A 13,808-nucleotide genomic window follows, 5' to 3' on the forward strand; every position below is an offset into this window, starting at 1 on the left:
TATCCCACTGTTACTATAGACACCATCTCTCCCTACTATACCTGATATCCCACAGTCACACTCCCTTCCCAGAGACTATTATCCCACTGTTACTATAGACACCATCTCTCCCTACTATACCTGATATCCCACAGTCACACTCCCTTCCCAGAGACTATTATCCACTGTTACTATAGGCACCATCTCTCCCTACTATACCTGCTATCCCACAGTCACAGTCCCTTCCCAGAGACTATTATCCACTGTTACTATAGGCACCATCTCTCCCTACTATACCTGCTATCCCACAGCCACACTCCCTTCCCAGAGACTATTATCCACTGTTACTATAGGCACCATCTCTCCCTACTATACCTGCTATACCACAGTCACACTCCCTTCCCAGAGACTATTATCCACTGTTACTATAGGCACCATCTCTCCCTACTATACCTGCTATCCCACAGTCACACTCCCTTCCCAGAGACTATTATCCACTGTTACTATAGACACCATCTCTCCCTACTATACCTGATATCCCACAGTCACACTCCCTTCCCAGAGACTATTATCCACTGTTACTATAGACACCATCTCTCCCTACTATACCTGCTATCCCACAGACACACTCCCTTCCCAGAGGCTGCCATTATACTAAGGGGTGAACATAAGAAGATTTAGTCAGATACAGCAACTGGTTAAGATGTAGAATTCTACAAATAGTTTATTGCAGCAGTGTAAAAAACCCATTGTCCTATATATTGAATCAAGTGAACTGTCACTGTGTGGAGACACATAACAAACAGTGCCTGGGAAACAGATTGAATGACACTTTGTGTGAATGTGTGGGTATTTGGTACCAATCTACACAGATTTATCATGTAGATGTAGGTGTATGAATGTTCACTAGGGTTACCTATGTTTCCCTCTAGTCTAATATAAACCCCCTAGGCATACAGGTCCCTGTGCCCCTCTCCTGGGTTGTACAAGACTTTGTCCATCACAATTCTTTCATTCTCTTCTCCCCACTTGTCCAGCACTAGGGATGTAGCGAACGTCGGAAAAAAAGTTCGCGAACATATTCGCGAACTTGCGCAAAAATGCGAGCGGTTCGCGAACGGTTCGCGAACCCCATAGACTTCAATGGGAAGGCGAACTTTAACATCTAGAAAAGACATTTCTGGCCAGAAAAATGATTTTAAAGTTGTTTTAAAGGGTGCAACGACCTGGACAGTGGCATGCCAGAGGGGGATCAAGGGCAAAAATGTATCTGAAAAATCTGCCTGTGTGTGCTTGGAAGAGATAGTGTAGGGGGAGAGCTGTTAGTGATTTCAGGGACAGATGATAGCAAGTTTGCTGGCTAGTAATCTGCTTGATACTGCTCTGTATTGGAGGGACAGAAGTCTGCAGGGATTTGAGGGACATTTTAGCTTAGGTAGCTTTGCTGGCTAGTAATCTACTGTTCTCTTTAAACAACTGCCATACGTTGACCTTGTAGGCATTGTTTGCCCAGTTTTTTTGGACGCAGCCACTGAAGCACAGTTGCCAGAAAAAATATGCCATATAAATGCTGAAAATAGTCATTTTTCGCCATTACGTAAAATATATTATGGCTGCTTGAAAAAAGTGACTCCGGTGTTTTTTCTGGAGACGGTAATATTATGGATATTTAGACAGAATGGGAACAAGGTCACACAGCTCGATGGCGGGTTGAAGAAAACAGTGTGCAAATAATGCCTACAAGGCCAACGTATACACTACTACAGCGGTGGATACGGATTACGTAAAATATATTATGGCTGCTTGAAAAAAGTGACTCCGGTGTTTTTTCTGGAGACGGTAATATTATGGATATTTAGACAGAATGTGAACAAGGTCACACAGCTCGATGGCGGGTTGAAGAAAAACAGTGTGCAAATAATGCCTACAGGGCAAATAATGCCTAAAAGGTCAACTTATACACTACTACAGCGGTAGTAAAATAAAAAAAAGTAAAATAAAAAAAAAGAATATTAAAAAAAAAAAATTAAAGTTGGTGCTGCTGAACTACTAGGAGCAGCAGATTAGCACACCAGTCCCACTCCCCAACACTGCTAGACTAATAGCACTGGGCTCTTATAGTAGTAGTAGTAGTAGTAGTAGTAAAACAACAAAAAAATAAATAAAAGCAGTCCTTACAAGGACTACTGTTATTGCAGCAGTCAGCAGATGAGATCAGAAGCAGGACAGCTGCCCACTGCAGCTACATACAGAGCACTGCAGTAGAAGGTAGATTACTAGCCAGCAAAGCTACCTAAGCTTAAATGTCCCTCAAACCCCTGCAGACTTCTGTCCCTCCAATAACAGAGCAGTATCAAAACGATTACTAGCCAGCAAACTTTCAACTGTCCCTGAAATCACTAACAGGCAGCAGCTTCTCTCCCTACACTATCTCTTCAGCACACACAGGCAGAGTGAAAAAACGCTGCAGGGCTTCGGTTTTTATAGGGAAGGGGAGTGGTCCAGGGGAGAGCTTCCTGATTGGCTGCCATGTACCTGCTGGTCTGGGGTGAGAGGGCAAAAAAAAGCGCCAACAATGGCGAACCCAAAATGGCGAACGTCGCGCGACGTTCGCGAACTTCCGGCGAGCGCGAACACCCGATGTTCGCGCGAACAAGTTCGCCGGCGAACAGTTCGCGACATCTCTATCCAGCACTCAGAATGCCGGAGTGTCATAAATAAAAGATAAAAAGGCAGGAGTCCAGCTCTTTCATCTACTCTCACTGATTCTGCCTTACTATGTTCTCATGACCTCATACTTATTATCTTTCTTGTGCTTTTCAATGGATAACACGTTGCTCTCATATAAACTTCTGACAGATTTCTTCAGGGGGTTTCCCTAAGGAACTTGTTTATTCTTTCTATACAAAAGGTACGCGAGATCTCTCTTGAACTTCCGAGTGCTAACTAACCTGACCTACTTTTTCTCTCTTACTCTCTAATGGCAGTAGGTGAACCCACCGAGCCTCTTCTACAACCGCACAAAACAAAGAAAGTTCTATTCATACATCATTTATTCAGGCTTGTCAGCCTTTTCCTGGTAAAGGATTTCAGGGAACAAACAGAAAATAATGAGTTCTAGTCACAAAAAACGGCTCCACTTGCAGAGATGACGACGGGTTCTTCCACTTGAATTGTGTATATATATATATATATATATATATATATATATATATATATATATATATATATATATATATATATATATATATTGAAGACAGGTTCTACTTTACCCTGGGACCTACTGCTATGATCTGCAAACACAAACACAGAGGTGTTCTCACATTTACACCATAGTTTTGAGATACCAGGAGCAATTGTTGGGAGAGGTGAACCAGTTGCCAAGGTGGCCATGCGTTGAGAAGCAGCCTTGGCCTAGCACAGTTATAATCTACAAAATTCCAAATAGCTGACATTTACTACAGACTCATTTAAGAACATGGCACATTGAGCAAAGTGAACTATTTTACCCACAATGCAGTTTCCCTTTAGAATTCCAAATTATCAGGATGGGTGGGTGCTGTGGAGCTCCTGTAAGTACTCACAAGTTGGAGGCGCATGTATGAACACAAGTCCCTTGCAGGAATGGTTTTGTCCTTTCTACTTGTACTTGCAAATGTAAATTACTCTCTATATATTATAATGATAATAATGTATTTACATCTCCTTTGTGGTTACGTTTTTGTTTAACTGCCTCTATATATTAACATAATGGACCAGCCATATCCAGATCAGTAAATTGGCATTATTCTGATAGGGATTCATGTTAGACTCCCCTATACCAGTGTTTCCCAACCAGTAGTTTGCGTGCAACAAGCTTCTCACCAACCCCTTTGATGTTGCTCCCAGCGGCCTCAAAGCAGGTGTTTATTTTTGAATTCTAGCCTTGATGGCAAACGTAAGTTGAATAAAAACTGTCAAACAGAGCCTCCCATAGGTTGCTAGTCCACATAGGAGCAGGGGCGTAAATACAGAGAAAGCAGACCCTTCAACTGCTTGGGGGCCCTCAAGGTAAAGGGATCCCATGAGGCCCTAATTAATAAAGAATTTCAACATATATTAGTAAAACAAGACAATCTCTGGATAAGTTGGTCCTAAAATTAATTTGCAGTGGGGCCTAGTAACATCTAGTTACACCACTACAAAGGAACTACTAATAACCAACCACAGCCCAAGTTTGGCACCTTTAAGGTGGCCATAGACGCACAGATAATATCGTACAATATTCGGTGCGTGTATGGTGGGAAAACAGCTGACTGATATCGGCAGAAGACTTGGATATTGGTTGGCTCATCGATCGAGGCACCTAAACATCGGCCATTGTTAGTGCTGAATCGTCAGATACAGGTAGAATTCTATACTGTACCTAAGGGTTCAAACTGTCCCTAAGGCATCAACCTGTGGATAAGGATATATTTCCCAACATTGAATTGACAGGTATTCCCTCCTAGGACAGCATACTGTACATCTAATAACACAGTTATTAAAAATGGGCACAGTAGGACTTGAAGTTACATTCTGCCTATTCTTTTAATTTAAAAAAAACTCTTTTGCAAATCTAAAGCACTAATTTGAAAGCTGAGCTATTTTCACTGACCTTAACATTCCTATAATATGGTTGCCACCTGATCAGTTTTTGACCTGAACAATTCAGTTTTTCTTAGGGGTGTTCGGTCACAACTGCCTGTTCGGGTTCCAGCCTTGTGAAACCCGAACAACAATCTGGCCATTAACCACCTCTGATGTCAAAACCACACTCCAGCCCCATATATCAATTGATACCATCTTCCCCTTATTCTGTTTTTGCGGAGGGGGCAACCCTACTTTATAAACAGGGCAGCTCATTATCAGGGGTTTCTCGGTAGACTGAGAAGCTCCTTTGAAGTTTTGTGGGAGCAGAAGTGATAGGAAGTACTAAAGTGAAACTGATTTCATATTTTGGTTTAGTGCCAGAAATAACATATAAACCCCATAGATATTTCTTAATTACAATAATTGGCAAAAAGTATACTCAGCACAAGCCCAACTCATTCAGCTCATGTTGAAAAGGGATGTATACTGTGCCTTTAACATACTGATTGACTACAGGTTGTCCTGCAGAAAGAGATATAGAAGAAAAGAGGATTACGATAAATTCCAAAACCCCATATATGGTTTTTTTAAAAAAAGCCGGCAGTCTGTTTTAGGGATTAGAAAGTTCCTTAACATCTGGAGAGTGCATGGATTGAGCAAGCAGGGAAATGAATTATTTTGTGTTTTTCCTGCTACATACTCTCACAGCGTAATGCCATTCTTAAAGGGTCTCTCTGTCATTTCCTTATCCCTTTGGTGGTCTTTAAACCGTCAGAGAGAAAAAGGGAGAGGGTCAAACAGGTGTTTGCTGTATCACTTTAGTAAGCGAATGAATCATCAGCTCACACACGCACACTAGCAAAACACCCACAGCTAAACTTTATAGGCTCTAAACAATGAGCATGGGTGTTGCTCGGAAATTATCCATTCACTGCAGACCATTTGGGTCCAAAAAGTTTTAAGGGCTTTTTTTTTTTGTTTAAAAAAAAAAAATAATTAGCCAAAGTCAGGAAGGAGTTGTTCCATAACAGCTGGAGGGATAAACGTGTTACTTTCCAGTCTGGGTCAAGTCAAAATATTTTGGGGATGCCTGGTACCTTGCTCCAAAACAGGCTTTACATCTCAGGAGCATGTAGGCACATGGTATTTCGTACTTTAAGCAACAGCAACAAACACAACACAATAACCCCCAGCATTAACTGGCACAGTGACCCCAGCATCAAATGCAACAGCTACGTACATATGACACAATGACCCCCAGCATTACATGATACAGTAACGCACGGCTTTAAATGGCATAGTGATACCTTTAAATACATATTCAAGCACATTGGGCAGCAGTCAGAAGAGCTCTGTGCCGGGCCTACACCAACCCCTTGGATGTTGCTCCCAGTGTCCTCAAAGTAGGTGCTTATTTTGGAATTCCTGGCTTGGAGGCAACTTTTGGTTGAACAAAAAACAGATGTAGTACCAGATCTTCCTGTTGGTTGCCAGTCTATCTAGGGGCTACCATATAGCCAAGCACATATTTGGCAACCCCTAGGAAGTTTGTTATGCTTGTATTGCTCCCAAACTCTTTTTACATGTAAATTTCGTTCTTAGGTAAAGAAGGTTGGGAACCCCCACTGTGGATATAGAGAGGGGCTAGAATTAGAGTTTAGAAGGTAGAAGAGGTGTATATACCTAGCAACCCCTCCCTCACCATAGTGCACATGTCTCTTCTGGCCCTGGCAGTTCTTTTAGGTTTCAATACAGAGAAAGCTTATTTTCCCTTTTTTACTTTAAGGGTAAGGTCACACTGGTGACGCCCGGTCACTAATCGTCTCTTCTTTGGGGTGACTAATCCGCTGACAACTGTTCCCTGTTTCGCCGCTAAATGAAAATCGCCTGTGGATGGCACTCCAAGCCTTCGTTCTCCGAAGTCACCCGAAGTTGCCTCAGAGAAACAGTGCGCGAGTCACCTGCGCAAGAGACGGATTTTATTCTAGCAGCGGAAGCAGTTCAGGGAAACTTAGCTCCCCCAAAGGGACATGTTATCTTCTGGCTGCAAGGTGCGTCATTAGACAGAGAAAGATTTCCCTCTTTTACTTAAGGCAAGTCAAATCTGGGAGTTGGGAATAGATTGAGCAGCGCAAATCGCCTCTTTTGGGGAACAATATCCGAAATGCTCCCCTGCTGAATGAAAATTGCTGTGCATGGACTCGCGACCCTTCGTTCTCCAAAGTCGCGAATGCCTCACGAAACATGCGAGCTATGCTGACAGGATTTCTTCTAGCAGTGAAAAGCATTAGCGCCAACCTGTAACGCGCCTAAGGCATCTTCCCTTTGTTATTTCATTATACAAACTCCTACAAGCTTTTTCCGACATGTGCCCCAGGCAAGTGCCTACTACAGTGCCTTTTTATAAATCCAGTCTTGGATGCCCCTTATCCCACCCCCCATGATATTGGTCTGTGATGTCTCTGTAAACCTTCTTTCTTTACCTTGTGCACACAAATAACATCCCGTGGTACTTGCAATACAAAGGCTTCAACAGCCTCCCTCCTCGTAGATTGGACAAATTAATTGTTGACTCTCTTTCTTACATAATCTATTTATCTGTACAAAGAGGCTACATGCTAAATGGGCCCAGGGACTGATACGAGGCAGATGTTGGGAAGATTAGTAGACTACAAGGCCAAAAGCCACGAGAAAAAAAAACCTCAAGGAGAAAAAAAAAATAACAGCTGGAGTATAATTCCAGAACAGAAGCGCAGAACACACATGTACTATGAGACACATAACCATCCGATTAGCATGAATTAGCAACAACAGTCATATAAGGTCAGCCGATCGAGTGTTCTTTCTGATTAGCTATACATAAGAACAGTACACCTTATTATCATAGTGTACTAAAGTACTTACTCTTGTAAAATATAATTGAGATAATTAAGCTCAAGTACGGAGTTCAAGTCCGTCAGAATCGTGGAAAGCTGTCCAGTTTGAAGGCTGAAAGTTGACCTCTGAATATGTGGGATCATCTGCCCACTACATTACAGTTCCCAGTACAACCAATATCAGCAGAACCAAGTGCTGACAAATTATGATGGAGCAAGGATAGTTTATAGCAGATTCCATGCATGCGTCGCGTAAAGAACAGATGGAGGAAAAATGATATGTATCCGAAAAGACATTAGAGGTAATTTATGTAAACCCTAGGCAGAAGGGCAAGAGCACTAACGGGTGCAAAATTGTACCTCCGTGTCAAACTGGCCGACAGGGATACCAGGAAATCTCCCCATGGGCCCAGGTGCCAGTGGAACCTTCTGCTTTGAACCATTTTCTCTTCACCTGGTGCTGGATAGAAAAATTGCACCCATATTTTGCATTTTCCACCCTGCCTTCCACATTGTAATGAACCTTGTTGACTTTTAGTTAAATTTGGGTCATATTGTGGAAAACCTGGACATCATTAGTTCTTAGAGTTTATGTCAAAGAGGGTAAATGTGGTCAAGAAACCAATAACAACCCATCAAAGGCCCCATTAAATTCTTTATCATTAACTGGCTGCTATAGGCCACCAGACCTGGTACAAATGGTAGGTGAGATATAATAACTGCCATGGTGCCCCCAAGTAGAACTGTTGAGTTCACTTCCCTGACTGCACTCGCTTCTTATTCATTTGAATGGGTAAAACAAATAGGTAATATTAGACAGACATCACTCGGAAATGGCATACCCTTTTTAATGGGGCATGGGTTTTTTGGTGTGTGTGGGGGGCACCTGGATAAGGGCAACAATATTACTTCACCCAGCTCTACATGCTTCTTAGCATTCTGGTCTAATCTGTTGAGTGGCATGGCCAAATAACTGGCGTCTGGTGGAGGCAAGAACTACAGTCAATACACGAGGAGCAGGATTTTGAGTATATTCATTTTCTAATATAAATAAATATGGGCTTTCAGGTGTATCTAGAGCAAAGTGGCTCTCAGAGACAAATGCTCAGATTCAGGCAGATTTAGTCGCCCGACGATAAATCGCCTCTTCTTCTGGGCGACTAATCTCCCCGAACTGCTTCCCACTGACTAGAATGTAAATCGCCGGCGGGATGGCACTCTGATCGCTCTCAAGAGGCATCTTCGGGCAACTTCATAAAACGAAACACAATAATTTCAATCCCGTGGGCGTTTCACATTCGACCCATGCGGGTGGCAGTTAGGGCAGAGACACACATTCAGATTTGGGGAGATTTAGACGCCCGATGATAAATCGCCTCTTCCTCGAGGCGACTAATCAACCCGAACTGCCTCCCGCATGGGTCGAATGTGAAACGCGGGCGGGATGGCAATCAAATGTCTTGGGGCCATAAAATAATTTTGCTGAGAGGCCCAGTATAACAGCACTGCTATTGCTCAATACAGTTGAGTTCTGCTCAATATAGTTGAGTTCTAAAGACCCACAAAGAACAGCAGCCTTTCCAGCTGCGTTGTATGGAATGCAGGAATCCGTTCAGCCCAATTTTGGAAATCTTTTCAAGGCCAAACCGATTCTCAACCCTTATTTTTATGCAACTTCAACAGCAATTTTTGTTTTACTTGACAAAAGTCCTTGGATTTAATTCAGCAGTCACCAAATATTTAGCGGTGAATTGAATCAAAAGTGTTATTCAAAAATGTTAATTATGCACATCCCCTTTTCCCCGTAGAAATGTTGGAAATAAAGGATATTTAGCACAAATAGTATCATACGCATAATTATCTGGATTGACATATAAGAAATTGAATTACTTACTGCACCGCAGTGCAATTTCAGATACAATCGCCATCCAGAATTAACATGCACAAGTGGCAGATTCCCTTCCACTTTAAGGCAAGTCAGGTGCAATTGTGCCACAACTTTTATATCTAGTTAGTATCATTCTGGCATGACGGTGACATGTTCGTCTGATGTTTTTGGTGCTGGAGATTAATACAGGCCTCTGTTGGAAACCCTTATGGTGGCAGTAGCGCCAGGGTTCATGTCAATAAGTGCCGCACTGAGCACAATTATACAGAAGTACAAGGAGCTCATGTTGGCACAAGTAGCCCCAATGAATGGAGTTTTTGACACAACTGACCGTGGGGAAATTAGCAACCACACAACTGAGCTTGTCTAACCCTTGCAAATGACCCCCTATATTGTAACATGTCTGTACCTATAATGAAGGTGTCAGTGATTGTCAGTGTGTGCAACAACTTGCGTCTATGTTGCCTTATAATAGACAATCGCTAAATCATCAAACTAAAACTAAGCACTGTTAATTTAAAGTAGGGAACCACTATTTTGGACTCGGCCGAACCCCAGAATACTTCACGAAAGATTCGGCCGAATACCTATCCGAATCCTAATCTGCATATTCAAATTAGGGGTGGGAAGGGAAAAATATTTTTTACTTCCTTGTTTTGTGACAAAAAGTCACGCAATTTCCCTTCCCACCCCTAGTTTGCATATGCAAATTAGGATTCGGTTCGGCTGAACCCGAATCCTGCTGAAAAAGGCAGAATCCTGGCAAAATCCCAAACCGAATCCTGGATTCGGTGCAACCCTAATTTAAAGGGAAACGCCACCCCCCAAACTTTGTTTTTGCATAATAAACAAAAATATTATTCTAAGTAACTTTCCAATACACATCAATCACCCTTTTTTTTGTGTTTTTCAAAGTTATGTGTTTTATAACAAAACAAAACCCTAGTAGTAGTTCTTTTTGAAACAATGTCTTGACTGGAGGAGACCTGACTTCTGTTACATTGTTTCGGGAGACAGAGCCAGGAACAGAAAGGGAGACGCACACGCTGCTTTTGATAACAATTCCATTTGCAAATAACTTTAATCCCACTGGAAAAGTCCAATGAATGTATATGGGAAAGAAGGTTAGAATTAGGTTTTCTATTGAGGGACAATGTTTGATTTTTGGGTTTATCTCCCCTTTAAGACTCTACATGTAGTACATGCTGAGGGAGAGTACATTTCCAGTTGATAATGCCTGCTGTGTGTTAACCTGAATCTAATGCCTCCCTTTCCTCCCCTCTGAGCGCTGCTTGTTAGCAAACAGAGACCCCATTCATAGTGACTGGGCCACAGACCCCTCAGTGTAACGCTGCCCTGCAATGTAACATTCAGAGCCCAGGGAGAAACTGGGATGTTTCCAATCTTGCATAAACAAATGTTTGATCAAATTGTAGGATCCTTGGACCTGCTATTTCCTACAGTAAGAGGGGGAAAAGGCTGGGCTTGTTGTGCCCAAATTACTGTTTGCTGGTAGAGAAAAGAATCTCCGCTTTGCAGGGAAGGGGGGGAGGAGAACACACAGTTCACCTTATGTTTGAATTGAACTCCCTGGGGCATCTGATTTCGGAAACATCTTGGGTTGAATTTTGGGAAATCAGAGCTGCTCCTTTGCAGAGAAGAGTGGCAGGAGTCAGGATAGACACCACTGGTCCTTACAATTCACCTGGTTGTATTAAGAGCAGAGGGCAGCAAGATGCATCTACTTTTTCCTATCTGTCTGGCTCTGATAAGTGCATTGGGATGGACAGGAGGTGCCACACAAGCTCCCCCGGAGCAGCTCAGCAATGGCACAGGCCTGAATCCATTGGCCAAGAATGGAGTGAAACTGAGCCCTGGACATGGAAAGGATCCACTGAGAATTAAGACAGGAGCAAGGAAAAGCCACGGCAGTCAGAGGATGGGATCCACGGGTAAGAAAAATGCCAGGGGAAAGTTAACTTTATTTGTGGACTCATCCAAAGGGTGGAGTTGTCTGGTGTCATTTCCTTTGAGGCCTGCGTAATGGGAGATCATTTATAAACACTTCTATGGCTGGTATTGAACTACAATTGTCAGAATCCCCCCTGACTTTGGCATGTTGGGGAGCCCAAATTTAAATGCCTCTTGCCTTACTATTCTTTTTAACAGAATAGAAAGCTTATTCCCCTTACACTAACTACATTAACCTGATGCCAACTTGCCTTACTATGCACATTTTCCCGCAGTTCTAGCTTCTTCCACAAAACACACAATTTTACAGTTAGAGACCCTTTCCCTGACACTGTCTTGCAAAACTATATAAACAGTCTCACAGCTGTTCACCCTGATAAATCAGTGTTAGGACAGAGGTATATGGTTTATTGACTTTCCCATTGCAGAATGCTGAGGCTATGTGGGGCCTGGCAATGTCTAGTGTCATGTTGCTAACCCGCTTGTACTCAATTTTGTACTAGTTTTTTTATTATTTGTGGTTTTTGAGTGATTTACATGTTTATTCAGCAGCTCTTTCAGCAATCTAGTTGCTAGAATCCAAATTCCCCTAGCAACCATGCAATCATTTGAGTAAGAGACTAGAATGTGAATAGGAAAGGCCTGAATAGAGGAGTAATAAAGCAACAACAATCAATTTATAGCTTTACAGAGCATTTGTTTTTTACCAGGGGTCAGTGACCCCCATTTAAAAACTGAAAAAATCAGAAAAAGATGGCAAATCATTAAAAAAAATAAAGAATTTAAAAAGAATTGAAAGGTTGCCTAGAATAGGCTAATTGGTGAAGTCTGGGGTCTGCTACCCCTATAATTATGCCACTGATTTGTTGTTAATGTGGCTTGTTGTCATGTGACATCATTAAACAGAATATATATTACATTAATCTCTCCTGCAAACAGCCTCCTGACTGCACAGTTATTTGCACATGTAATTGCTATTGAAACCATATAGCAAGCAGTGTCGGTAACAACAAAGGGTGCGATTGGTTTAAGGCAGGTCCCAGCATATATCTATATAGTCTCCTTCTCTCTTCTCTCTCTCTCTCTCTCTCTCTCTCCTCTCTCTCTCTCTCGAGAAGAAGAGAGAGAGAGAGAGTAACCAGGTCTCATTCCACCTGGAGATTCTAGATCAGTGCCTGATGGTATGGGCCCTGTTATCCAGAATAATCAGGACCTGGGGTTTTCCGGATAAAGGATCTTTTCGTAATTTGGATCACCATACCTTAAGTCTACCAAAAAAAAAAAAATGTAAATATTAATTAAGCCCAATAGGATTGTTTTGCAACTAGTAAGGATTAATGATATCTGAGATGGGATCAAGTACAAGCTACTGTTTTATTATTACAGAGAAAAATTTGAATTTGATACTAATGGAGTCTATAGGATATTCTGTAATCCCAAGCTTTCTGGATAACTGATCCTATACCTGTATTTTTGCAAAAGAGTTCCAGTGGGCAGACGTAGCGTGGTAAATGGCCAGTGGACTTAGCCAGTAAGGGGAAGATATTTTAAGGAAAGGGTTGCATTTTGTGTAAAAGGGGAGCAGTATTTTCCAATGGCCCAGGGTTAGTATGAACAGTTCCTGTGCATATTTTAATAATTGGAGGGAGCAAATGGTTCTTCTCTTTGGCCTCAACCGACAACTAGTGGAGGAGGCGCTTAGTGTATGGAGTAAGAGCAGCACCAGGGAGAAGTAATGTGTTATTAGAACTCCCCAGGTGAAACCCACCCAAGTGTAGGGACCACAGTATTGGAAAGGGACTATTTTACATCCCCCAGTGGCTTCAACTGTAGAGGATCTGTTTTACTCATGAATCTCCTTACTGGTGGGATGATCCCAATGTCTCCTAAGGGTTATGGTGCCTGAATTTCTGAAAAGAAGATTGCATTATGGGTAAAAAAGTAAAGAAGCCTAATATTTTGGGTGCTTTTTGATGCTATACAGTCTGAATTTATGGTTCTACCCTCCATCTTGCCTTTATTACAGGAAGTGTGGAATGAATGTGGAATTCAAGCAGACAGGCTTCGGCAACTCCCAGGACTCATAAGAATGTTTATTTGTGGTGGGCGAGTCCTCGGATATATATACACATTCTGTCTCAAGCTTAGTACACATACCATTAGGCAAAAAAGATTGTATCTAAAATAAAAAAAGGTAAAAAAACATGTAACCATGGAAATGGAACCAATCTTTTTCAAACAAGACTTCATAGCATGACATAGATTGGAGCATGACCAAAAGTACATTCCCCTCTCCCACCCGTAGCATAAGCAAAAGGCAGTATTCGAGTGAGCAGAAACATTAGGCACCCAGCAGTATTGGACTGGCCCACCAGGATACCAGGAAAACTCCCGGTGGACCCAGGTGTCAGTGGGCCTCTTGCTTCTAACTATTTAGCCTATTTCATGGTCATTCCCTATTTCTTTATGGGGAAAAAATGCTT

General features: G+C 42.1%; 2 protein-coding genes across 2 annotated transcripts in view; one reads left to right on the plus strand and one right to left on the minus strand.

Annotated features, from left to right (window-relative positions):
* The window catches only part of LOC108706216 (three prime repair exonuclease 2), a 200,435-nt gene that overhangs the window by 46,050 nt on the left and 140,577 nt on the right, over positions 1-13,808 (minus strand). The window lies entirely within an intron of this gene.
* The window catches only part of LOC108704803 (extracellular matrix protein 2), a 28,049-nt gene continuing 24,932 nt past the window's right edge, over positions 10,692-13,808 (plus strand). The window contains exon 1 of the mRNA XM_041573216.1: positions 10,692-11,306. Within this exon, the coding sequence (XP_041429150.1) occupies positions 11,090-11,306 (217 nt within the window). The 5' untranslated portion in view covers positions 10,692-11,089. The remainder of the gene's footprint in view (positions 11,307-13,808) is intronic.

The sequence above is a fragment of the Xenopus laevis genome, chromosome 8L (assembly GCF_017654675.1).
Source record: "Xenopus laevis strain J_2021 chromosome 8L, Xenopus_laevis_v10.1, whole genome shotgun sequence".
In the NCBI taxonomy this organism is placed as follows: Eukaryota; Metazoa; Chordata; class Amphibia; order Anura; family Pipidae; genus Xenopus; species Xenopus laevis.